The 27,554-nt window shown below is 47.4% G+C and overlaps 1 protein-coding gene across 1 annotated transcript in view; it reads right to left on the reverse strand.

The window, feature by feature from the left end:
- Nucleotides 1–27,554, reverse strand: part of P4HTM (prolyl 4-hydroxylase, transmembrane) — a 179,974-nt gene that overhangs the window by 71,797 nt on the left and 80,623 nt on the right. The window contains exon 5 of the mRNA XM_069206205.1: nt 2,429–2,591. Within this exon, the coding sequence (XP_069062306.1) occupies nt 2,429–2,591 (163 nt within the window). The remainder of the gene's footprint in view (nt 1–2,428; nt 2,592–27,554) is intronic.

The raw sequence follows: 27,554 nt of genomic DNA on the forward strand, positions 1-27,554 counted from the left end.
AGTAGTTTAAACCAAAAGTCACAAGTGAATTTTAAAGAAAAAAACCTAAACATTTGAGTGCTCCAAGATCCTGTCACCGGGTACCGAAAAAAAAACGGAGGCAACTGCCACCTGCTGAGCATGTTGGGATACTGGTGGTCTCTGCAGCCTTAAAGACTCAATCAATGTTTTAGACTCGCATAATAGCAGCCTATGGGGCTACACTGTCTTTTTATCCTTCATCTCTTACTTTTACAGAAAAGGGTTTGTGAGGGAGATTTAAGCTGTTTGTAAAACATTTACCTCAAATTATACTTTTATATGAGTGTTTGGACCCTTTTCAAAGTACAATCTGAAGAGTTTCACCACTGGAGCCTGTTTCCTAGGCTGCATATTATTTTTCTAAGTGTCTTTGCAGGCCTTCCTGAGAAAAGGCGAATGAATACACTTAAGAAGATATATAAAAACATGCTACGGGACTCCAGAATGTGGGCAGAACTATTTATATGTTTATGACTATCACTGGAGATCCCCTACTAGAGAAGGCCCCTTCGAAGGCTGGCTGACTGGCATGACCCAGGGAGAGTTAACTTCTTGCCAGCTGCCAGAGGGCTGGCACCACTGGTTTTCCAGGCAGTGTTCTAATGGTTCCAATGTGAACTGGCTTTTGGTGTAAGAAAGATGCAGGACACCATTAAGCCCAGACGTGATGAAATATGGCAGGCCACTGGGAATTTCATCTTTAGAAGGCTCCAGCACTTCAGGTGAATAGAATATATTCTCTCCTCTCAAGGACACACTGTTGCTGAGTCTTTGGTCATGACCTCCTCTAGGTAATGGATGGTTTGGACTGGATTTGCTGTACACTTGGTATGACTTTCTTTGAGACCCAATTAGCACAGAGTGTTATGTTGTAGTAATGCTGGACTTCCTGTGGTGTTGATGCCTTTATATACCAATCATCTAGGTAGAGAGAGATGCAAATTGTCATCTTTCTGAAATATGCTGCAAGGTTTGTGGTGCTCATTTGGGACCGAAAGGATAGACTCTGTATTGGTAGTGCACATTGCCCACCAACAATCTCAGAAATGTCTAGTATGTTGTATTTTGGGGATGTGAAACAGAAGCATCTAGGGCACAGATCCAAAGACCCTGAGGGAAGTGGGAGCTGGTGACGTAACTACATGCAGAGTCTCTCTCTCTCTTTATCTACTTGTTCTCTGTCCTGAGGTTCAGAATCAGATAATATTCTTGTTTTGGTCCCGGAAAATAACAGAAGTAAACTTCTTTTTGAGTTTGGGACTGCAGGGTATGTTCCACTGTGTTTTTGATCAGAAGGGCGCTGACCTCCAAACAATGCGACTCTCAATGGCATTAAGGTGTCCTCTTTGGAAGGACGATGGATGGTGATGACCAAAGCTTCAGAGAATAGCCATATACACAACATTCTTGACCCATCTAGCTGTTCTTATTTCCTTCCACTCATCCAGATGAAGCTTACCCCTACCAAGAGAAAGTGAAGATTCACTGTTTGGTTGTACCACAGTACTCTCTTAAAATGACTTCCAAGGGTACCCCTTTCCTTTTGTGAATGGGTTATCACCTCCTTGGAGGTGGCAGTAATTATCAATATTTGGAGATCGATACATTAGATACTGATCTGGTATATGGAAGGGATGTCTACAGCATGCCCCTTCCAGATACCAAACTGGTTTCAATCTGGAATCCCATTTTAGGAGTCTGAAAAACTCTTCAGACTCCTAAAATGAATACGTAAATAGGATAAAGCATTTTAAGAGTTGGAAATGCTGAATCCTTGTGTTTGGGACTGTTAAAATGCTTAGTAAATCTAGCCCTTAGTCCCTGAAAAGTCGTGGCTAGCAAGAGGGCGAAAAGGAAGTGTGACAGAAGATCACATTTGAACCTGAAAATCATGGGGGGGGGGGGGGGAAGGGTGGTCAGTAATATTTTATGCCTTTGGTCTTCATTCTAACTTTGTTTTCAGGTTGTTAAACATGTGCCCTTTCAGTAATAGTTTAATTATTGGCGAAAGATTTGTTTTCTTGTTTGATTTTGTATCTTGGAATGGGTCATGGATCAAAATAGCAACTTCTGGAAATAAAAAAAAAAACATTTATTTAAGTGTCTTTTGATGTAGGGTTTCTGTCTGGAGAACTCATTGTAAGATTATGATATTGCTATCAATAAAATGTATCTTCCTACTACTGATTCTGCAAAGCACCTGTACAGGGACCAGCTATAGCTATAGGAGGTCTGTAGAGAACCTCTGCTCTCTTACTGTGGGCTTTTGTATTCTGCATCTTCTACGCTCCATTAGCAGAAACCAGCAAATCCAGGAAAAACGTGCAGTGGTTTGTGTCATGAGAAGACCCTACTCTTTGACTTTCACTCCCTGTAGATAATATGCCCAGCAGATTTGTGGAATTACCTTTGCCGTATAGTCCGAAGAACCTGATGTGCCCCCTCGCCCTGGTAAAGCCAGGTGTGCTGGCTGTTTCGCACCAGCTCGCTCATCTTCACCTCTTGGCCCCCTATATACTTGTGGAAGTCCTTGATGTTCAACTGCTTAAACTCCTCCAAACTCAGCACCCCTTGAGGAGGAAAAGACAAACATACTTGGTACTGCTAGTTAGAGTTACATGTCAACATAAACAAAGCACCCACATCCAGTGCAATACATCAATGACTGCATGCAACATTCAGACAGGAATTATCAAATGTGTTCCTTATTGTTCTTCAAGCCATATTTCTTTCCTAAGGAGCTGATTTACAACTGTACCTCATATGTCAGAGAAAATACTAAATGGAAAAAACTAGCCTGATGGCACCAAGCTAGTGAAACTGCATTCTGGCAAATTTCAGAATGGGAAAACCACTAAATTCTGGAAAATTAGTGATGGGTGAAAAATTCTGCTCTAACGGCGGAGTTCGCAGAGTTTTGCCCACTCTGCGTCCCGCTCGAAGCAGGGAGCACAAAATCTACTTGAACATCAGAAAGAAGCAGCACCTCTGGTGAGCCATGTGGTGCAGTTCGCACTGATTTTACAGCGCGGAAGAAGTTTCCAATGCTACAAACCAGCGTGGGCAGTTCGATCTGCCCAAATTCCACCTGTTCGCGGATTCTCGCTCAGTTTTTATGTAATCCGTGGAATTCCGCAGAGTGAATCTCAGTGAGTTTCACCTAGCCCCAGGAAAAATGGGATGCAATATAACAACAGCACCATAAGGAGACAAGAAAACATCATAAAATACAGTTGAGAAAAAAGGGAAAAAGGAATAATGCGGTGGGTGCAAAAGAGATACAAGGGTATCCGTAGCAGAAGATGTTACAGTGTATATGCAACGATACAATGGTTATAAATATTAGGACTGAGGTGGAGGTAGAACGAATATGGGTAGGAGTGAATGTCTTAGAGTATAGCGAAGGACAGGGATGTTAGGATATAGATAGGGGAAGAAGAACTAAGAGTGGAAATACCATGGTTGAGACAATACTAGAGGTATGGGGGACAGGTAAAGTTCCTAAGGTGTAGGCAGGGCTAGAAGTACTAGTGTATAGGCAGAAGACTGGGGCATAGAAAAAAACAAGCTGTATTAAATAAAAGAAGGCTCTTGGGGTGTAGTATGAGGGATGAATCAAGAATGACACAAACAAGATGAGGGGGTGTTAGCCATTCTGGCATATAAACAAGCAAAAGAGAGGTTAAACGGGGAGAAGAAAGAAGGGGTCAGGAACTCCTTATCCCTATAAAAGGGAAACAAAGTATCTATGTCATCTGCAAAATAGGACTGTACGGAGCTTTTTTAAGATGAATTACATTCGCCAACATGCACTCAACATTCTGGCAATTACTTAATAATAACAAAGGAACACATTTGTTGAGAAAGTTGCTCCAGACCAGATTTTCCCAAAATCACATACAACCCTGATATACAAATATATTAATTATGAATGTACACAGGTTTAACTACTGCTTAATTTGATATTATTGACTCCTGGATGCAATTGCTCTACCCCTTTTGGCCATTAGGGTCGGACTGCCATTCTGGCACTCTGGAATGTTCCCAGTAGGATGCAGATTAGAGGGCTGCTTTCAGAGCAGGATGGGCTGCAATGACCCAACTATGCCACTTTTGTCCAGTTCTGCAGAGTGAGGATAATTTTAATATGTTTATGAGGGCTTGTAGGAAGTTGGCTCTGTATGCACTATTTCAAAGTAAGGAATAGTATGCACAGAGTCCAAGGGTTCCCCTTAGAGGTAAGATAGTGGCAAAAAGAGATAATACTAATGCTCTATTTTGTGGTAGTGTGGTCGAGCAGTAGGCTTATCAAAGGAGTAGTGTTAAGCATTTGTTGTACATACACAAGCAATAAATGAGGAACACACACTCAAAGACAATTCCAGGCCAATAGGTTTTTGTATAGAAAAATATATTTTCTTAGTTTATTTTAAGAACCACAGGTTCAAATTTCACATGTAATACTTCAAATGAAAAGTATTGCAGGTAGGTACTTTAGGAACTTTGAATAATCAAAATAGCATATACAGTCTTCACATAAATCACATATAGCTATTTTAAAACTAGACAGTGCAATTTTCATGGTTCCTGGGGGGAGTAAGAGTTAGTTAGTTTTTGCAGGTAAGTAAACCACCTACGGGGTTCAAGTTTGGGTCCAAGGTAGCCCACCGTTGGGGGTTCAGAGCAACCCCAAAGTTACCACACCAGCAGCTCAGGGCCGGTCAGGTGCAGAGTTCAAAGTGGTGCCCAAAACGCATAGGCTTCAATGGAGAAGGGGGTGCCCCGGTTCCAGTCTGCCAGCAGGTAAGTACCCGTGTCTTCGGAGGGCAGACCAGGGGGGTTTTGTAGGGCACCGGGGGGGACACAAGTTAGCACAGAAAGTACACCCTCAGCAGCACGGGGGCGGCCGGGTGCAGTGTGCAAACACGCGTCGGGTTTCCAATGTAAATCAATGGGAGACCAAGGGGTCTCTTCAGCGATGCAGGCAGGCAAGGGGGGGCTCCTCGGGGTAGCCACCACCTGGGCAAGGGAGAGGGCCTCCTGGGGGTCACTCCTGCACTGGAGTTCCGATCTTTCAGGTCCTGGGGGCTGCGGGTGCAGAGTCTTTACCAGGCGTCGGGATCTGGGAAGCAGGCAGTCTTGGTCAGGGGGAGCCTCGGGATTCCCTCTGCAGGCATCGCTGTGCGGGCTCAGGGGGGGGTCAACTCTGGCTACTCACAGTCTCGTAGTCGCCGGGGAGTCCTCCCTGAAGTGTTGTTTCTCCACAAGTCGAGCCGGGGGCGTCGGGTGCAGAGTAGCAAGTCTCACGCTTCCGGCGGGAAACGCAGTTGTCTTGAAGTTGCTCCTTTGAAACAAAGTTGCAGTCTTGGGTGAACAGAGCCGCTGTCCTCTGGAGTTTCTTGGTCCTTCTAGAGCAGGGCAGTCCTCTGAGGATTCAGAGGTCGCTGGTCCCTGGGGAAAGCGTCGCTGGAGCAGTGTCTTTAGAAGTGGGGAGACAGGCCGGTAGAGCTGGGGCCAAAGCAGTTGGTGTCTCCGTCTTCTCTGCAGGGTTTTTCAGCTTAGCAGTCCTCTTCTTCTTAGGTTGCAGCAATCTGAGTTCCTAGGTTCTGGGGAGCCCCTAAATACTGACTTTAGGGGTGTGTTTAGGTCTCGGGGTTAGTAGCCAATGGCTACTAGCCCTGAGGGTGGCTACACCCTCTTTGTGCCTCCTCCCTGAGGGGAGGGGGGCACATCTCTAATCCTATTGGGGGAATCCTCCATCTGCAAGATGGAGGATTTCTAAAAGTCAGAGTCACCTCAGCTCAGGACACCTTAGGGGCTGTCCTGACTGGCCAGTGACTCCTCCTTGTTTTTCTCATTCTCTCTCCTGGACTTGCCACCAAAAGTGGGGGCTGTGTCCAGGGGGCAGGCATCTCCACTAGCTGGAGTGCCCAGGGGCATTGTAATACGAAGCCTGAGCCTTTGAGGCTCGCTGCTAGGTGTTACAGTTCCTGCAAGGGGAGGTGTGAAGCACCTCCACCCAGAGCAGGCTTTTGTTTCTGTCCTCAGAGACCACAAAGGCCCTCACCACATGGGGTCAGAAACTCATCTCAGCAGCAGGCTGGCACAGACCAGTCAGTCCTGCACTGAACAATTGGGTAAAATACAGGGGGCATCTCTAAGATGCACTCTGTGTGCATTTTTTAATAAATCCAACACTGACATCAGTGTGGGTTTATTATTCTGAGAAGTTTGATACTAAACTTCCCAGTATTCAGTGTAGCCATTATGGAGCTGTGGAGTTCGTTTTTGACAGACTCCCAGGCCATATACTCTTATGGCTACCCTGCACTTACAATGTCAAAGGTTTTGCTTAGACACTGTAGGGGCATAGTGCTCATGCACCTATGCCCTCACCTGTGGTATAGTGCACCCTGCCTTATGGCTGTAAGGCCTACTAGAGGGGTGACTTACCTATGCCACAGGCAGTGGGAGGTTGGCATGGCACCCTGAGGGGAGTGCCATGTCGACTTAGTCATTTTCTCCCCACCAGCACACACAAGCTGGCAAGCAGTGTGTCTGTGCTGAGTGAGGGGTCCCTAGGGTGGCATAAGACATGCTGCAGCCCTTAGAGACCTTCCCTGGCATTAGGGCCCTTAGTACCAGGGGTACCAGTTAGAAGGGACTTACCTGGGTGCCAGGGTTGTGCCAATTGTGGAGACAATGGTACATTTTAGGTGAAAGAACACTGGTGCTGGGGCCTGGTTAGCAGGGTCCCAGCACACTTCTCAGTCAAGTCAGCATCAGTATCAGGCAAAAAGTGGGGCGTAACTGCAACAGGGAGCCATTTCTTTACACAAGCCCCCCCCCACCCCCCCCAGCCCACCGGCCAGGAGACTCAGCCAAAGCTGGGAGAGTCTTCCTAGTCTGTCAGGTGAGGAAGAGTAGAGGAAATAGGCTGGTTTGTTGCAGGGCCTACTCTGCCTTACATCCTCCTGTTCAGGTCATTCCCTCTGGGGAACTGACCCACTTCCACAGTGATAGGACCTAGTCTGAACTGCCTCTTGTCTGTGTCTTTAATGTCTCCACCCATTCCCTCTATTTTGGGGTTAGAGGTATCCACCTCTACTAATCTTATCTTAGCCAGGGTCACCCCTAGCTTACCCAAAGAGGTTACCCAGAGCTGGAGTAACCCCACCATGACCAACAGGGTCAGGGGGCCTAACTTGCTATTTGGCATGGGGTCAGACCACCATGCCAAGGATAGTGCAGCCATAAAGGCTAACACCCAGCAGAGGCCACTGACAGCTGTCAGTGCCCTGAACCACACCTTTAGCTCTTCACCTACAAGGGAAGGGGCTAAGTTACAGGCTTCCTTGGGTTCAGGGTGCCTGTCTGCTGTATTAGAGTGGGGGGTTACCACATCTTGTAGTAAACACCCTTCTTCCACTCTTTCTTCTGTTAGCTGAGGAGACACCCACTCAGGCTTAACAGTTGCCTGACTAGCCAGGACTTCTTGTGGGGCAGGTTGGATGTTACCAGTGCCACTTGTGGAGTTCTCCCCTACTGGAGCAGAATCTCCTTGGCTTGCTGGAACCTTGGCTAAAGGTTGTCCACCCTTCCTACACTGTTTTCTTTTCTTTTTCTTCTGGGGCCTACTTGCAGTTATTGCAGAGGAAGCACCTCCAGAATCCTTGGGAGAGGACTGGGACTGGACCAGTTCCTCTCTTGGGCTCTGACTAACCTCTGGGTAGTAATTTCCAAGGAGACAATCAAGGGGGAGGTCTGTACTGACTACCACCCTTCTCCAGCTAAACGTCCCACCCACTTCTATGGGCACGAAAGCCACAGGCCTATCAGTGACCCTGTCTGGGCTAACTCTTACTCTGGCAGTCTCACCTGGGATGTACTGGTTTGAGAACACCAGCCTGTCATGCACAATAGTGTGACTGGCACAAGTGTCTCTCAGGGCAGTGGCTGGGATTCCATTCACCAGTAGGTGGTGGAAGTGTCTACTTCCCTCTGGAATCTCCAACTCACCTGTTGGGCCCTTTTTCCAGTTGAAGGCTATGAAGACCTCCTCATCTGAGGAGTCATCCCCAATGGCTACACTGGTCACCCCTGGGATTTTGCTAGGGGGTTTGTTTTTGGGACAAGAAGTGTCCTTGGTGTGGTACCCTGTCTGTCTACAGTTTTGGCTCCATGCCTTAGTGGCATCCCAGTTCTTACCCTGGTACCCACCTTTGTTTTGAGTTGTGTCTTGGGGCCCACCCACCTGGTCTGGTTTTTGGGGGCCTACAGAGGACTCTTTTCTTTGTTTCTAGTGTCACCCACTTTCTCCTGGGGAGTCTTTGTAACCCCTTTCTTTTGGTCACCCCCAGTGGAAGTTTTGGTTACCCTAGTCTTGACCCAGTGGTCTGCCTTCTTTCCCAATTCTTGGGGAGAAATTTGACCTAGGTCTACCAGATACTGATGCAACTTTTCATTGAAGCAGTTACTTAAAATGTGTTCTTTCATAAACAAATTATAAAGCCCAACATAGTCATGCACTTCATTTCCAGTTACCCAACCATCCAGTGTTTTCACTGAGCAGTCTACAAAATCAACCCAGGTCTGGCTCGAGGATTTTTGAGCCCCCCTGAACCTAATTCTATACTCCTCAGTGGAGAATCCAAAGCCCTCAATCAGGGTAGCCTTCATGAGGTCATAGGATTCTGCATCTTTTCCAGAGAGTGTGAGGAGTCTATCCCTACACTTTCCAGTGAACATTTCCCAAAGGAGAGCACCCCAGTGAGATCTGTTTACTTTTCTGGTTGCACAAGCCCTCTCAAAAGCTGTGAACCATTTGGTGATGTCATCACCATCTTCATATTTAGTTACAATCCCTTTTGGGATTTTCAACATGTCAGGAGAATCTCTGACCCTATTTATGTTGCTGCCACCATTGATGGGACCAAAACCCATCTCTTGTATTTCCCTTTCTATGGCTAGGAGCTGTCTCTCTAAAGCCAATCTTTTGGCCATCCTGGCTAGCAGGAGGTCCTCTTCATTGAGGCTGTCCTCAATGTTTCCAGAGTTGCTGGACTCTCCTGTGAGAGAAGCAGCATCTCTGGCTATCACTTGTGGAGACAGGGTTTGAGGGACCCTGTTCTCCCTAACTAGGACTGGAGGGGGGAAATTCTCCTCCAAGTCACTAGCTTCATCCTCTGGGAGGTCATCCTTAAGGAGGGGTTGGCTTTGTCAAACTCTGCCAGCAGCTCCTGGAGCTGTGCTTTGGAAGGGCTTATGCCAACTTGTGTTTTCTTTATTTTGCAGAGAGACCTTAGCTCCCTCATTTTAAGATGGAGGTAAGGGGTGATGTCGAGTTCCATCACATTCTCTTCTGCATTAGACATTATGGGGGTCATTTAGACCTTGGCGGACGGCGGAGGCCGTCCGCCAAGGTACCGCCGACAAATGACCGCACCGCGGTCAAAAGACCGCGGCGGCCATTCAAACATTTCCGCTGGGCCGGCGGGCGCTCTCCAAAAGAGCGCCCGCCGCCCAGCGGAAATGCCCCTGCAACGAGGACGCCGGCTCAGAATTGAGCCGGCGTAGTTGCAGGGGTGCAGTTGCACCCGTCGCGTATTTCAGTGTCTGCAAAGCAGACACTGAAATACTTTGTGGGGCCCTCTTACGGGGGCCCCTGCAGTGCCCATGCCATTGGCATGGGCACTGCAGGGGCCCCCAGGGGCCCCGCGGCACCCCCTACCGCCATCCTGTTCATGGCGGGTTTCCCGCCATGAACAGGATAGCAGTAGGGGGTGTCTGAATCCCCATGGCGGCGGAGCGCGCTCCGCCGCCATGGAGGATTCAATGGGGCAGCGGTAAACCGGCGGGAGACCGACGGTTTACCCTTTCTGACCGCGGCTGAACCGCCGCGGTCAGAATGCCCTTGGGAGCACCGCCAGCCTGTTGGCGGTGCTCCTGTGGTCGGTGACCCTGGCGGTCACCGGCCGCCAGGGTCAGAATGACCCCCTATGTTTCTAAAAGTTGGAATACTTTTTAAGAATCTAAAACTATCTCTAGAACTTAATTCAAACTTTCACAAAACTTTTAAACTCTAAAAGAAATGCTAACAGGGACTAACACAAGGCCCTAGCAGGACTTTTCAAAATTTAGAAAAATAGCTCAAACTGCAAAAATCAGTTTCTAATTACAATTTTTGGAATTTAGTCGTGTGATCAGGTATTGGCTGAGTAGTCCAGCAAATGCAAAGTCTTGTACCCCACCGCTGATCCACCAATGTAGGAAGTTGGCTCTGTATGCACTATTTCAAAGTAAGGAATAGTATGCACAGAGTCCAATGGTTCCCCTTAGAGGTAAGATAGTGGCAAAAAGAGATAATACTAATGCTCTATTTTGTGGTAGTGTGGGTGCGCAGTAGGCTTATCAAAGGAGTAGTGTTAAGCATTTGTTGTACATACACAAGCAATAAATGAGGAACACACACTCAAAGACAATTCCAGGCCAATAGGTTTTTGTATAGAAAAATATATTTTCTTAGTTTATTTTAAGAACCACAGGTTCAAATTTCACATGTAATACTTCAAATGAAAGGTATTGCAGGTAGGTACTTTAGGAACTTTGAATAATCAAAATAGCATATACAGTCTTCACATAAATCACATATAGCTATTTTAAAACTAGACACTTAGTGCAATTTTCACGGTTCCTGGGGGGAGTAAGAGTTAGTTAGTTTTTGCAGGTAAGTAAACCACCTACGGGGTTCAAGTTTGGGTCCAAGGTAGCCCACCGTTGGGGGTTCAGAGCAACCCCAAAGTTACCACACCAGCAGCTCAGGGCCGGTCAGGTGCAGAGTTCAAAGTGGTGCCCAAAACGCATAGGCTTCAATGGAAAAGGGGGTGCCCCGGTTCCAGTCTGCCAGCAGGTAAGTACCCGTGTCTTTGGAGGGCAGACCAGGGGGGTTTTGTAGGGCACCAGGGGGGACACAAGTTAGCACAGAAAGTACACCCTCAGCAGCACGGGGGCGGCCGGGTGCAGTGTGCAAACACGCGTCGGGTTTCCAATGTAAATCAATGGGAGACCAAGGGGTCTCTTCAGCGATGCAGGCAGGCAAGGGGGGGCTCCTCGGGGTAGCCACCACCTGGGCAAGGGAGAGGGCCTCCTGGGGGTCACTCCTGCACTGGAGTTCCGATCTTTCAGGTCCTGGGGGCTGCGGGTGCAGAGTCTTTACCAGGCGTCGGGATCTGGGAAGCAGGCAGTCGCGGTCAGGGGGAGCCTCGAGATTCCCTCTGCAGGCGTCGCTGTGGGGGTTCAGGGGGGGGCAACTCTGGCTACTCACAGTCTCGTAGTCGCCGGGGAGTCCTCCCTGAAGTGTTGTTTCTCCACAAGTCGAGCCGGGGGCGTCGGGTGCAGAGTAGCAAGTCTCACGCTTCCGGCGGGAAACGCAGTTGTCTTGAAGTTGCACCTTTGAAACAAAGTTGCAGTCTTGGGTGAACAGAGCCGCTGTCCTCGGGAGTTTCTTGGTCCTTCTAGAGCAGGGCAGTCCTCTGAGGATTCAGAGGTCGCTGGTCCCTGGGGAAAGCGTCGCTGGAGCAGTGTCTTTAGAAGTGGGGAGACAGGCCGGTAGAGCTGGGGCCAAAGCAGTTGGTGTCTCCGTCTTCTCTGCAGGGTTTTTCAGCTTAGCAGTCCTCTTCTTAGGTTGCAGGAATCTGAGTTCCTAGATTCTGGGGAGCCCCTAAATACTGAATTTAGGGGTGTGTTTAGGTCTCGGGGGTTAGTAGCCAGGGGTACCAGTTAGAAGGGACTTACCTGGGTGCCAGGGTTGTGCCAATTGTGGAGACAATGGTACATTTTAGGTGAAAGAACACTGGTGCTGGGGCCTGGTTAGCAGGGTCCCAGCACACTTCTCCGTCAAGTCAGCATCAGTATCAGGCAAAAAGTGGGGGGTAACTGCAACAGGGAGCCATTTCTTTACAGGGCTCATTTTGCTTTCCAGTCTGGCTTGCACAATCATGTTGACCTCACCTCACAAATATAGCTATTCTGCTGACATCTGTCTCCAGTGTCCCATGAGAATACCATGATTAAGAACAACCTTTCAAGTTTTAATAAAATCATTATACACAGCTCCAATAGCTTTTTTATAAAAGTATTATTCACTGGTGAGCTTAGACCATCACCAGGGGTTATGAAAGGAGTGTGTGCTGATTGCCTTTGGAAAACCACCTAATAAGGATAAGGTTTTCGCCTCTATCCAGTTGTGCCAAAGGATCCTACAAGGTGTTAATAACTGGAGGCTCTCAACGGTTCTAAGGTCGACATTCAGACTGATGATCATTCAGCAGATCAAAGCCCTTAAGACGATCTTGTGTTTGTTTCAATGCTGATGTTACTGAGGATCCATAACTAGAAACAGTCAAAAGTCTAGCCAGCCTGAGTCCAAACAGGGCTTTTTTTAGGTGGAAGAGATAAGCATCTTCTTGGGCACACAATGTCTATGATGTTAGGACTGTTGTTGAATATTGTGGTAGCCCTGCTTTCGTTGAGGGCTTCCCAGTAGACTTCTAGTTAGTAGAACTAAGGCACCACAGGTTTTTTAATTATGACAGATTCTCCTCTGCTTAGCCACAGAAGTCGGAGTGGTGGGCAGGAAGGGATCATTGGACATCTTCATTTGTTGTAAGTGGGTTTGTTGTTTTTACCGTCTGTCATCTGTTATGTGTTTGCTTTGCGAAGAAGGTTGAATATGACTGGGGCGGACAAAAACCTTTGGCAATTTTTGTATTTACGATTCTCAACACAAGGAAACCAAACTCCTTATCAAAAGGACATGACTTACACAGTCTTGCTCAATCAGATAATACATTTTCAAATAAAGTATGCCCTACAAATGCACAACTCGAGGGAATGTCCCTACAGTTCACAGTTTTGCAACACTACTCTGCTTTTTCCTTGGATCTTCTTCATCCTTCAACTCTGCCTGCTAATATCCGACACACAAAAATCTAGAGAGAGAGCTAGGTGCCTGAAGCTGATAGCCACTCTTGCTGCCTCCTGGGTCTGGGCACTGATCACAGGTTCGGCCACTATTCAGTAATTTCAAAGGATGGTTGGAGGGTCTTTAACTCTGATATCTCAGGAAAATTAAAGTGATGGTAAGGATCAATACAATCTAGAAACTTCCACTTAATTCCCATAATTCAGTTGAGTGCACGGGTATGAATGCAGTACATATATGGTGCTGGCCTGCTGAGCTCTTGATGATGGACGGAATCCTGTACAATGCAAACATTCACCCCCAGTCACAAAGAACTGGGTTTAATCCATTGTTTTTCTGCCCACGACGCCACCCCGGTTTGGTCCCAGGATGCTTGTTTACAGTCCGGGAAGGACTTGGCCTGGCTGTTCAGGCTGGACTGTTCGCACAGGGAGCAGGGTCATGATTGATTTGCGCACGGCTGGGTCCAAACTGGATTGGCATGGGTAGCAAAACAATGATGGATTTAGGCCCAGATCTCTGTACTGGGGTGAATGTTTGACATTGTTCAGCATTATTTCCATCACTTGTTCTTTTAGCATTAATTATAATTCAGACACCATAAGCGAACAGTGCAAGGTGCAATCTTGAATGCAACTTGCTGGCACTATTGCAGCCTCCTCTAACAAGTGCTCCAAAGCCTCTTGCATCTAGAAGGTGCACACGACTTTCAGAAAGGGTTAACAGAAGCCGAAAACACCCCAGGCTGCCCTAGTCAGGAAAGAACAAAGGTATCCTTTACATTAGGATGCTACACAGGCAACCCTAATGTGCTCAAGCTCATTAAGTCTAACATCTATGTATCAGTCCACAGGGCTAGAAATGTCCTTATTCATCCTTATTTTACTGTTTCTTAAAACAGTTTTCTGGGACAGACTGTCATGGTCACCTGAGACCCTCCGCACTGACCTATGAAGAAATCCCAGAAACGATCAGATAATTATTAATCTGCTCTTTATGACCATTCAATGCAAACAATGTCAGGGGAAGACAATTACCACAGATGCCACCAAGAAAAATCCAAACGTAGATGTTTACAATTCAGTTCCTCCCTTTTGCCATTAACACGCTTTTAGAGTGTTCAGAAAGCACACTGCTGTATTCACTGATTGTCTCAAAAGACTGTGCATCTAAAGAAGATATAATATGGGGTGTTGTTAAACAAAGATTAAAGAAGGAAAGTTTACCAGCTTACAGACGAGGTTCGGCTTTGCACCCTATAAATAATGCATATCTACAGCTGGATCCAAAGGCTTGAGAAAAATCAGTCAGAAATAATAATATTGCTAAAGGAATATCCAAAGCGTCAGGTTTTGCTAAGAAATGTAAGATGATGTATCCATGAACCACCTGGAACACGTAAACATATGCATGGGGGCTTTTTTTGTAGACTCGGACACAGTGCTTAATTTGATCCGGTGGTTGCCAGTGGGAGACACCAGCACTTATTTTTGAGGACCGGCACTTATTTTTCCCATATCAAATATTTACTGAGTGCAAGATAAGGGGAATCATACAGATTGCAAAGGCGAAGGTAAAAAATACATAATAAACAGAAAGCAGGGACCTGCAAGAGTGAGTAAAAAGGGCAGGGAGCACCTGGTAGTGGATTAAAGACTATCAGCCTTGGTATTCCATGCACTGACGTTTAATTGCACTGGCCACCAGCTTCAGGGCAGAGCTTCGGGGACCGGCAATTTTTCTTTTACAAATCAAGCACTGCTCGGACACCAAGGTCTATGCCACGTTCAGTTCAACAGTTTGCTGTATATTACAATAGAAGGCCAGCCTTATTAATGAGCACTCATGATACTGTAGGTGTGACTCACAGGTTGAAAGTAAAGGAGGGGAGAAGAGAACCTGGACAGTGGACATACAAAACCATTGTCAGAGAATCATGTTGCAAATCATCCTTCCTATCTGTGAGCTCAGGATTGTGCATCTCTTGCCTTCACTGTCTTTGTTTAACTTCATGGTAAGCAAGCATTGGCAAAGCAAGTAGATCTTGCCTACGTGTGGTATTGGCTTTGTCAATGTTTATTTACACACACCGTACAGCAGAGCAGATGCTGTGCAAGATGGCTTAAAGTTTAAAAGAAAAAGCGCTAAGACATGGCCAGCAAAAAATGCTTATAACCTGGCCAGTGCTGATTCTGTCACATTATTATGGGCGAGCACAAAGTGCTCCGTCCATTCTGTAATCTCTGTTTGGGCTTCAAACCACGCCCATGCCACATCACGCTTGCCTTTTAAAATCTGCTTGCTTTCATTTGTGAAAGGGATGCATACGTCATGCCTTTTCCGGTGTTTAGCCCACCTAAACAGCACCGGTAAAGTACCAAAAACATACGAGGCTCGATGTTTTCAGCCTGGAGTCTGGACTACTTTATGCGAGACCCGTTGCATTGAAAATGCTTGTCTTTTTTATTGCTGGCGGGAAGCAAGCAGGGCAAGAGAAAAAATGGAGGTTGGGGAGAAAAAAAAAAGTGCTATAACGTGGGCAGCTGTGTCTGTGTCATAGCACATTTTTGTTACGGTAAGTAGGGAAGTTAACATGGACCACAGAGAGAAGGAAGGATCAGAGCAACACAGACCACGGAGGGTGGACTCAAGGCAACACAGACAATAGAAGGAGGGATGGCGAGTGACGACAGGGCAAGCCAACGCAGACAACGGAGGGCCGGAGGGTGGACTCAAGGCAACACAGACAATAGAAGAAGGGATGGCGAGTGACGACGGGGCAAGCCAACACAGACAACGGAGGGCCGGAGGGTGGACTCAGGGCAACACAGACAATAGAAGGAGGGATGGCGAGTGACGACAGGGCAAGCCAACACAGACAATGAATGAAAGAAGAGAGGGTGGAGGCAAGTCAACTCGAACAATGAACTGAGAGAGGAAAAGGGGGGCAAGCAAACAGACAACAAAAGGAGGGAGAGGAGCATATGGACAGGGAGGAATCTGAACAGGGAGTAGTACCAGAGGGATCCCCCTGAAAAGACACACTCTGGTAGAATGTTCAAATCCAAAGAGATAAGTAGAGCCTAAAAGAATGAGCAGTGGAAATAGAAAAAGAATGAGTGTGTTCCAGCCAAGGGACAAACACATGAAGAGGAGGGAAGTCTATGGCAGCAGACCAATAAGAAGCAAGTAAATGAGAGTGATAGTGAAGCCAATGAATGCTGATCAAAGGACGGTCTCTAAGGCCACACATAGAAAACAAAAGGTCTCGAAGAGACAGCAGGTGCGCAGTCTAGGTGGGACCTTAAAAATTAACTAAGACAAGCATCTGATGATGGAACCTTCCCATGCAAAAGCACTCCAGCAACAACACCACCGCACTTGGCATCCAATCAAATATTTACAAAAATGAAACTAAAAAAATGTATTTTGTTACCATATCCTACTCCTTGAACAGCAACCAATTTTCAATACATGATTTTGATGTTTCCTTGGAGAATCATTATTGCAGCTCGATGGGTCTGTGTAACCTCTCCTGCTCTCATGCTCATGAGGATGGCATGTGGATCCGGGGGAGGGAGAAGGCTGATGCTAAGTGAGTGAGATCCAGGAAAGTGATCTGATGAACTAATGTTAAACCAGAACCTTCTACTCTGCCAGCACTTCTACCCATCTCAGCCAACTCCCAGAGGACCACTCTAACCACCTGGCCACCACCTCCATGGCCATGTAGTCCATACGCTCTGGAGCAACCTCAGAACCTTGCTCTCGCCACGTCCAGATCAAAGGACTGGACATCATAAGCCCTACCCTCACCTTGATCCTTAACAACTCAGTCACTACAGCCTCCCACTCAGATGCTTGAAACATGCTACAGCATTCGCCATACTCAAGAAACACTCAGCAGACCGGAAGACGCTAGCCAACTACTGGTCTATCTCCCTGCTACTCTATCTGGCGATGTCATGGAAAAGATGAAAAACAAATACCTAGCCACTCGTCTCAATAACAACCACCTCCTCAACACCACTCAATCCAGATTCAGGCCCAACCACAGTACAGAGATCACCTCATCGCCGCACAGATGGCATCCGTATGATCATGGACAGAAGTGATACCTAGGCCCTCATCCTACCGCACATTTCTCCAGCCTTCGACACTGTCTCCCACCCATCCATATCTAACAACCACACCTCTTGAAGCAACCCCCCAAAGAATCTCGGAACAGTAATCAACAACTAACTCACCATGACCAGCCAAGTGAACGCAGTCTCCGTCTCCTGCTTCCATAAACAAAAGATCTTTAAATGGCTCCTCACCAGCACTAACAGAGCTGTGACTCAAACAGCAGCAAGCTGGACCATGGGAACACACTCTATGCCAGAATCAAGGTTCAAATGACCATAAGACTCTAAAAACCCAGTCCACAAATAAGCACTCTTTAAACTCCTCACTCGCACATACAAAGCCTTACACAATACTGGCCCCCAAAAAGCTCAACAACCATATACACTTCCACAAACCTACCAGACACCTCCGCTCAGCCAGACTCCTACTATCTCACACCACCTGCATACCCAAACCAGATGCAGTGCTTGTGCCTTTCATACCTTGCTCCTAAACCCTGGAACAACCAGCCCCTGCACATCACAGCCTCCTCCTCCTCAGTAATAAATTCTGCAAAAATCTTAAAACGTGTCTTTTCACCTAGCCCCGACCCTGGCTCAGCCTACACAGGTTCTGCTTCAGAATTGTGAGCTATACAAATTCACATGACATAGCTTAGCATGTTACCAGAATTAGACCTGCTCCAGAATGCATAAGAAAGCTGAACATCTGCAGTACTTTGTGGCGGCCAAAGGTGGTCAGAGAAATAATGTGCATCTTCGCTCATCACCAGTCAAAAAGGAAAATGTTACCTAGGAAGACTATTGTGCCAAGAGGGTCTTGATGCAAGCGATCTAACATGAAGAACATAGCCTGCAGGTTCCTATTCAGAAAGATTATGTAAAATCGAGGTGCCGTGCTCCAGTCTCACCTAGGGATATAATCTCACTTCAAGATATTCACGGCTTCCAAGAAGAGCACACAAAAGCAGGCAACTTGTCTGACTAGCATGGTGGTGCAGGCAATCATGTTGTTCATTTAAGGCTGAAACACATTCCCTAGTAAGAGGGTGAATATTTTTTTCACATGAATAAACTTAAAAAAGAAACAGTGTCTGGGCAATAAGTAGTTACTCATAAAGCACTGAATAGAATCCACTGTGGAACGGGACACTTGGAGGTGGAACTGCCTTTAGAGAGACCGGTGTTATTCAGTTATTCCTCCATTAGATGTCAGTGACTGGAGCTCTGGGGTTCATCATTTACGAAAGGCTAATGCAGCCCCATTTGTATACTCAGCAGCGTTGGCAAGAGGTACAGCAGTAGAATATATTTTTAAACAAGGGGCTTACACCGACCATTTGTCTGATGTACGATCCACCAAAATTGATTGTCTAATATATAAATCCCATGTTAGGAGTCAGTAAAGTTTTACTAACTCCTAAAATGGGACTGCAACTCAATACTGAGTCGTTACTTAGAAGGGGCATGTGTTGAGTATCCCTTGTACCTACTGAATTGGTATTCAGTGAATCAGTTGTTTTGCACCTGTAATTTTGGTCACAAACCATTGAAAACGTACTGACTCCCAAGTCTGGATGGATAGATTTTCAGAAGAGGGAAGGAGTACCCTTTGGATCATTTCTCTTTTGAGAATTTTTGACACAGTTTCAGAGGGAGAAGGTATTAGCCCACAGCTCCCAGTGACACTTTTCAAAATAAGGAAAACGTTTTTCTTCCTTGCAGGCCACACTTTCAGTGGTTATGTCCAACTGTAGTGTGTCATGATTTATGACCTGCTTCATGAATATTAATGAGGTAGGTCAGATTGGACCCACTCCAAGTCAAAAGTTTAGTAACTGACCTATTAGTACATAGGTCACTTGCAAAATCCCACTCTGGACACAAAAATACTGGTCACAAACTGCAACCGAATTATTCAACCACAGTAACAGTACATGTTGCCCTATGTCTTTTACCCTGTCACACACTTCAGCATGTGTACCTTGGGACCTGTGTCAGAGGGTGTATCACGTGCGAAACTCGCCTCCTCCTCCCAAACCACTACCCCAGGCATCCTTTCTAATTCTCAATGTGCACGGAGTATGTCTCTCCTTACCCAGAATTAGTCCCACCGCATGGATCACTTTCATCCATTCAGGCGTTTGTGGACAGGTAGTAAATACCAAGGAAATGACAGGCGGTGAAGGCTTGGCCTACTCACTGTGTAACCAAGATCAACCAAGTAGATCGATGAGCAATCAGCGCTGAGGACAGAAAAATGGTGATGGAAGCAAACAAGCCCTGTTTGGAGAGCAGCACACATGGCTAACACTACAGCATCCGGACACTGCTGCTCAAAGACAAAACTAATGCAGCGCCACACCTGAAAACAACCTCACACTGACAGCACACCAGCATCACACAGGTGGGAAAGCACTGTGGGCCTGATTCACAACACACTAGTGGAAATCTACTCTCTTAGGTGCACTCCTATGACTGGAGTAAATGCACGCATTTTTCAGAAACAACACCACTTCCCATGGCTGTTACTGAGACGCAGCGACTGGCTTGATTTCCGCACCCGTACTCCGGGGCTGCATTTTTAATTTCCGCATGAACAAATATGCCTGTTTTCTACTCCTGCACAATCTCTTCCACTGTAGACCACTTCCCTCCCAGCCCCATCACCCCAGATGTTGGAGGTGCACCCACACATCCCAACGTGGGTAGGACATAAGCCCAGCCCCAGTCGAGGCTGGAATGGGCTGTAAAAAGCTTCGACAATAGCCACCAGTGTGTGCATCTGTTATTTCCACAACAGAACATCAAGTCTCTCCCCTAGGAGGGGAGATTTACTCACACGTTAGGTGCTTGTCGGTAAATCTTTTCATAACCATACATCCACATTTTGTGAATTCCAAATGTCAACTTACACCCATAAAAATGACCATATGTTCACTTAAGTTCAGCCTAGGGTTGCAAAAATGCTTGGAGAATTGGTCCTTCTGATGACAACCTCGGTGTGGTGTTCAAGACGATAGGACTGAGGCACAGAAATGAACACAGAATGAGAGGCAGCGTAAAGTGCTGTGGGTTTAGAGCAGGTCCTGGTTCCACAGAGCTGGGATGCCCCATGTCATCGGCCCAGTGGCCTGTACCTCCACAATGAGAAGCGGAGCTTGGCATGAGGTAATGTTGACATGAAGCGCTACTGTGGAAGGCGTTGATGAACCATGAGTTTGGTCCACTTGTTTTCATTTTGAATCACATGATGATTTGGCATCACAGCTTGGAGTGGACAACCTCAGCGTCACGAAGAGGGCTCGGTGGACCGAGGTCACACTAGGGAAGCTTTTCTACACACCACAAATACCAATACAACAATGTGCCTAGGTCATCAGGCCTACATTTACGCATAAATCCCTTCGTTCCCACGCTACATCCAGGTCCTAACACTGCCCGCTGCACTGCCAGAGAACAATGGTGATGACGCAGAAGACCAGCAGCGAAGCTAGATGGGCAGCAAAGAGGGGGCAGCAGGGGTTCAACTGAAGCTTCTCATGCGCTGTTCCCTGTTTCCAGTCAACAGGATGAGAGAACGGGCACCATGTCACTCCTGGGTGTGCATTACACCCACAGTCTTGACTGAGTGCTCCATAATTGGATCAGCGGATGGTTGGTCGCTCAGTCATCAGAAGACAAGAGCCTTAACGTAAAGCCTCAGAGAGAACGATGCGGCCCTACAAACATACCTCGCGTGGACTAAGGGAATGCAGAAGGTTCACAACACGGATTGTACTGAATACTGTCCCCCCCCCTCTCCTTAAACCTATGGCACAACTTTGAGCAAAAAGAGGAGGAAGTGCTAACTAAATGTCAAATTTCCTTGCATAGGAGCAGTAGATACAGCTATGGGCTATAACATCAGCTCTGAACCTGCATTCCCTGGATCCTGTGGGGGGATCCCATGGAGCCATATGACCTCTAACCATTATTTTCTGTCAATAATCTTAAGTATTTAAGTTAAATTAAATAACTGAATAAAAGGAAGCTACCTACAAGGACAACAGTTTTATCAACTAATAATAATACATACGTGAAGTCTAGTGAAGACTAGCCTCTACAATGCACTCTATATCTTTATTAACAGAATCAATAAAGATATTTAAAAAATTGTAAGTATTTTTAAAATGTTTTTAGTCAGAAGCCGATTGCTAGCTCAGGAGAGAACACGTGTGAAGGCACACGCACTTTTTTCACATGAAAACACTCTCCGACCTGAACTAGCAATCAGCTTCTGACTGAAAACTATTTTGAATTCCTTGTGATTTTTCTGAAAATCATGCTGCACCGCACACACAGATGGTCACTGTCCGTAGCAGCGAGTCATCTATGAACGTATACCGAGATACACTGCCAAAACATCTGCAGCCTGCCTGGTCTCCCACCAACTGACTTACATGGGCAGGAGCTAAGACTCCAGACACCTGCGCTTCTTATATCAGAAAGGAGACAAGTGGGCACCTTTCAGAAGAGCTGAAATACTTTCACAGGCAGAGTACCACTTCCCGGTAGGCAGCAAGTACTCCAGCATAATGAGCACCTGATCTTCTAGCTTTTACACAGTCACAGTCTTTGTCAACGTTTGGTCCCAAGATCCTGCATGGCCTCCAGCTTTGTCCATACCAAGCTCAACTGCTTCCCTGTGGCTGCTTGAGGCCACATTCAGTCCATTTCCTACTTCTGACCCTGATTTCACATGATTATTCAATGATTTGTGAATATGACCTGGGACTTGTACCAGTGTGAAGTTACTCTCACCTTTCAACATGTAGTTGCAGAGGAAGGTAGAAGTACTGAGTTCATATAGTGTATTCTTGTTTGGGTGTTTGTTGTGTATTATTGTTGAAGTACAAACTGGACAAATGGCTTGAGGGTTCCAGCTGCGATTCAGTGGGATCAAAAGGTTAAGAACCTCTCGGCTATAAGAACCCCTTGTGTACTGTATGGTTTTTACTGTGCACCACTGTGTAGGTTCAGTGTGTGGAATGTGTACATTGAAAGTACACATTGGTGGATCACGATACTGCCACTGTCTCCTTAACACAAGTGAGATAAAGGAAGATCGCAGACCAAGGTTAATAATATTTACAAAGGAAACAATTATTTCTAAAGAGAAAGAGTCATTTGTTCATAAAGGCTCAACTGCTGGCGGGACAAAGTAGCATGAAAAGCCGCTATCACCAACATGCTGCTATGGATGTGAGCCTCAGCTTTTATGGAGAGACGCTCCACCTAGAAGTAGCAGTAATTAATCTCTACCAGTTAGCTATCAAACATAACAAAAAGGATGGGCCCGGTTGTTCCTGATCTTCTTCAGAACTTGGACGGGAAAGGTAACGGAAAGGGGGGATACAGTAGTCTTATGCTGTGCTCTAGGGGGGGATGCGTCTCTGAGAGAAAGCCTTCTTGGGGACTCCAATGAGCAAAAGTGTTGACAACATGCATTCTCAGCAGAAGCAAAGAGATCAAGCCAGGGCTCTCCCCACCTCCGGTTGTAGCTACCAATCATGATCTGCTAGACGTCGCTGGCTGAGTTTGTCTGGCCTGGCATTTAGTAGTCTTATCAGGTGGTGTACAATCAGGAATGTACTTTTGAAGATTCACTCATTGTCCAGAGGCGCAGGTCCTCCTGGCACAGAGCCCGACCCATCCTCCTTGTTGCAACACCACATGGTGGTGTTGTTGTCTGTGAGGACCTGAACCAGCCTCCCCTTGATGGACACCTGGAAGGCTTTCAGCACCAAGGGAATGACCCACAACTGTAGTAGATTTATGTGGAGGTGGGTATCTGTTGGAGATCAGAGTCATCTGACCTCTACCTCTCCCAGATAACCTCACCAACACAGCAGTGATGCATATGTCACCTTTGTCAACTCTGAGTGGAGCACGGAAGAGAGGTCTGCCACTGGTCCAATCGCGGTCAAGCAGCCACTACTACAGATCTTTTGCAGTCTCCTCAAAACATGAATGGAGTCGGACAGTTTCTCTTGGTGTTGGGCTCCTTGAGATCACATTCCACTGCAGAGCCCATATTTGCCATCTAGCATAGTCAAAAAGCAGGATGCAGGAGCCCAAGAAGCCCTAAAGCCATCCTCACTGAGACTCGGGAGTGAGCTGAAACATTGGAATAATACCCCTACTGTGCTGGACTCTTTATTCTGGAGGGAAGGTCCAAAAGTACACTGTATCTAGGAGGACTCCCATGAAAGCGAGCTTCCCCAAAGGAGTCAGGAGTTACTTTGGCATGTAGATTGTGAACTCCACCAATAGAGGTTTGCTATCATCTGAAGGCGGTCCATGACTGACTGTAGAGAATCCACCCTCAACAGCCAGTCATCAGGTTAGGGAAAGACTGGTATGTAACCTATGAAAGCATGCTGCGACCACTGGCATGACCATTGTGAACATCCAAGGGGCATTGGTGAGGGTGAAAGGGAGCATGGCAAACTGAAATTGCTTGTAGCTCACCTTGAATCGTAGGCAGGGCCAGTGGGCCAGCAGGATGGGTAAATGGAAATAGGTGCCGTGCTAGGGTCACACTCAGGGCCAAACAACTAGTGGAGCACCAGGTGCCCACTCCTAGGTAAAGGCACTGTCTTATCAGAGTCAGAGTGCATGTGGGGGCTATGGGTGTAAGGGCTGAGCTCGAGAGTGGCTTCGGCCGGGATCGAGACAGATTCGCTTCAGAGGTGGACAGAACTGTGGGACTGACATCCTCCTCCGACATGGTAGCGTCACTGCTGGATGTGATGTGGCAGGCATGAACTAGCATGAAGCGTGCTGATAGATGTGGAGTCGGCTCCAGAGTCAATGCTGAACCACAGCAGATTCAGGAGGCACGGAAGGAACAAGGTAGACCCACCACACATAACTGGACTGGAGGCCTCTGTGGATCCAAAGGCATGTCAAAGGGGCTTGATAGGGTGCTGAAGATGCAGAGCATGCCTCCTTAAATGCCTCAAACAGTTAAGGAGTCGCCAAAAGACCCAGAAATTGGGGACACAATGGAATAGTTGCGGAACCGGACCTGAAGGGAGATTGCAAGGAACTTTGACAGCCCCACAACTCCTCAAACAGAAAGTGGAAAGGCTGGGACGAGGCCCATTTGGACTTCTTGTGTTTCGTTTTGGATTTTGACTTATCCGAAGACTTGGACCGCTAAGATGACCTGTTGAGGGAACTGGTCTGTGTCTTTGACTTCAAACAGGAATAGCATTTAAGTGACTTCCTGGGGTGCTCAGTGACGTACAACTTGGTTTGAAGTTCCCAGATTGTCTTTGGGTGTTTCAGGGCACACTCTTCACATAACTTGGAGTTGTGACCCAACTACCTACACCAAACACACACATTTTGGGAATCTGTCACAGATATCTGTTTGCAACAGTTCCTGCAAGTCTTAAACCCTGTAGTTTTGGGATATGTCCTGACTCCTTGTACACTGGAAATAAATGTGAGAAAAAAACTTGTCAACTAATGAGAAAAAGTAGAAGCTAGCTCTGGATCTGTGAATGAAGTTGCAAAAAGAAAGGAACAGACATCAGGGTGCTTGGGTGGTGCCTATACGTGGCTTCAGTTGTCGCATCAAGGGCAGAACAGAGTCAATGTGGAGCCACACAAAGTCACTCACTGGTGCACTGCGGCTATGCTGAAAAATCTTCTGGATCTAGTCTGGCACCTGGGAATATTCTAAAGGTGAGGAGTGTGCATCAAGTAAGTATTCATCAGAAAAAGATCTTGTCACTAGTGTTTCTAAGACCATCCCTGCTGAATCCCCACACAGGAGCCCCTTTGTTAGTTGTTGCCCAGCACACATTTCCTGAGATTACCTGAATCATTCAGAACAAAACTACTCTAAACGGGAATCAAACTCCCCCTCACCACCCACTGCTTTAATAATATGCACAAGGGAGCACTTTAAACATTATTTTGACATCCAATCAGTGGTGCCCAAATAGGATCTCACTGCCTCATGTACAGGTATCCAGGTTCCAACAACAGCCCATTCATCAACAAATGAGGTCCTCTTGCTCATCTGTGGCTCCTAATCCAGCCCATGAAATAGCAGAGAAAGAATCAACACCAAACAGCGAATATAAATAAACCATTACTGTCCAGAGGGCACCGTACGCTCATGACTGCAGCACTTAAGACAGCATGCTAACCAAGCCTCATGGGCCAGGGAAGGACCAAGAAAGCGCAATTAATCTAAGTCACAATGAGACATACATTTTTTCCAAGACCCCTAACTTAATTCCCTAATTGTGTGGTTGTAGCCACAAGAAACATAAGATAAACTGTACTGTGAGGTAAGTGGCCCTCGAAGGACCCCGCCTATCATATTTTTACACCAGCTGAATCATTCTTTAGGCCCAGAATATAAAGATCTCAAACACCGAGAAGAGTTTCATGGGCCCAGATGATAAAATCAGGCTACTGATATAAAAAATGTTGTACAAGACAATAGGTCATACCTTTCTATGGATGCACCTGAGTGAAGCGATTCCCAATATCTGCAATAGAAGACGTCCGTTTGATACCTATAGGTCTATTCGTCTCTGAGGGACCATTAGCTCCTCATTTTGTGTCAAAAACAGTTTGTACCCTATCTCTGGAGTACAAAGGCAGCTGCTCTATTGTTCTAATGTGTAATAAATGTGATATTATTTTTGACAGATATTTCCTCTGAGTGCACAAGTCCTCTATTGACAGTGATGTCTCATTAATGCTGCTCAGGCGCTTGGTCTTGACTACAGGACCACAGCTGGCACTTGAGAGCCATGGATGCTACGGAGACCTGTCTGACCTCCTTGATTGCTGGACCGCAGCGGGCACTTGAGAGCCATGGATGCTACGGAGATCTGTCTGACCTTGACTGCTGGATCACAGCGGGCACTTGAAAGCCATGGATGCTACGGAGACCTGTCTGACCTCCTTGACTGCTGGACCGCAGCGGGCACTTGAGAGCCATGGCTGCTACGGAGACCTGTCTGACCTCCTTGACTGCTGGACCGCAGCGGGCACTTGAAAGCCATGGATGCTACGGAGACCTGTCTGACCTCCTTGACTGCTGGACCGCAGCGGGCACTTGAGAGCCATGGCTGCTACGGAGACCTGACTGACCTCCTTGACTGCTGGACCGCAGCTGGCACTCGCGAGCCATGCGTGCTACGGAGACCTGTCTGACCTCCTTGATTGCTGGACCGCAGCGGGCACTTGAGAGCCATGGATGCTACGGAGATCTGTCTGACCTTGACTGCTGGATCACAGCGGGCACTTGGAAGCCATGGATGCTACGGAGACCTGTCTGACCTCCTTGACTGCTGGACCGCAGCGGGCACTTGAGAGCCATGGCTGCTACAGAGACCTGTCTGACCTCCTTGACTGCTGGACCGCAGCGGGCACTTGAGAGCCATGGATGCTACGGAGACCTGTCTGACCTCCTTGACTGCTGGACCGCAGCGGGCACTTGAGAGCCATGGCTGCTACGGAGACCTGTCTGACCTCCTTGACTGCTGGACCGCAGCGGGCACTTGAGAGCCATGGCTGCTACGGAGACCTGTCTGACCTCCTTGACTGCTGGACCGCAGCTGGCACTTGAGAGCCATGGATGCTACGGAGACCTGTCTGACCTCCTTGACTGCTGGACCGCAGAGGGCACTTGAGTCATGGATGTTACGGAGACCTGTCTGACCTCCTTGACTGCTGGACCGCAGCTGGCACTAGAGAGCCATGGATGCTACGGAGACCTGTCTCACCTCCTTGATTGCTGGACCGCAGCGGGCACTCGCGAGCCATGGATGCTACTGTGACCTGTCTGACCTCCTTGACTGCTGGACTTCAGCTGGCACTAGAGAGCCATGGATGCTATGGAGACCTGTCTGACCTCCTTGATTGCTGGACCGCAGCGGGCACTCGCGAGCCATGGATGCTACGGTGACCTGTCTAACCTCCTTGACTGCTGGACCGCAGCTGGCACTCAAGAGCCATGGCTGCTACCGAGACCTGTCTGACCTCCTTGACTGTTGGACCGCAGCTGGCACTAGAGAGCCATGGATGATACAGAGACCTATCTGACCTCCTTGACTGTTGGACCGCAGCTGGCACTAGAGAGCCATGGATGCTACGGAGACCTGTCTGACCTCCTTGACTGTTGGACCGCAGCTGGCACTAGAGAGCCATGGATGCTACGGAGACCTGTCTGACCTCCTTGACTGTTGGACCGCAGCGGGCACTTGAGAGCCATGGATGCTACGGAGACCTGTCTGACCTCCTTGACTGCTGGACCGCAGCGGGCACTTGAGAGCCATGGATGCTACGGAGACCTGTCTGACCTCCTTGACTGCTGGACTGCAGCGGGCACTAGAGAGCCTTGGCTGCTA

This window comes from Pleurodeles waltl, chromosome 9 (assembly GCF_031143425.1).
Source record: "Pleurodeles waltl isolate 20211129_DDA chromosome 9, aPleWal1.hap1.20221129, whole genome shotgun sequence".
Taxonomy (NCBI): Eukaryota; Metazoa; Chordata; class Amphibia; order Caudata; family Salamandridae; genus Pleurodeles; species Pleurodeles waltl.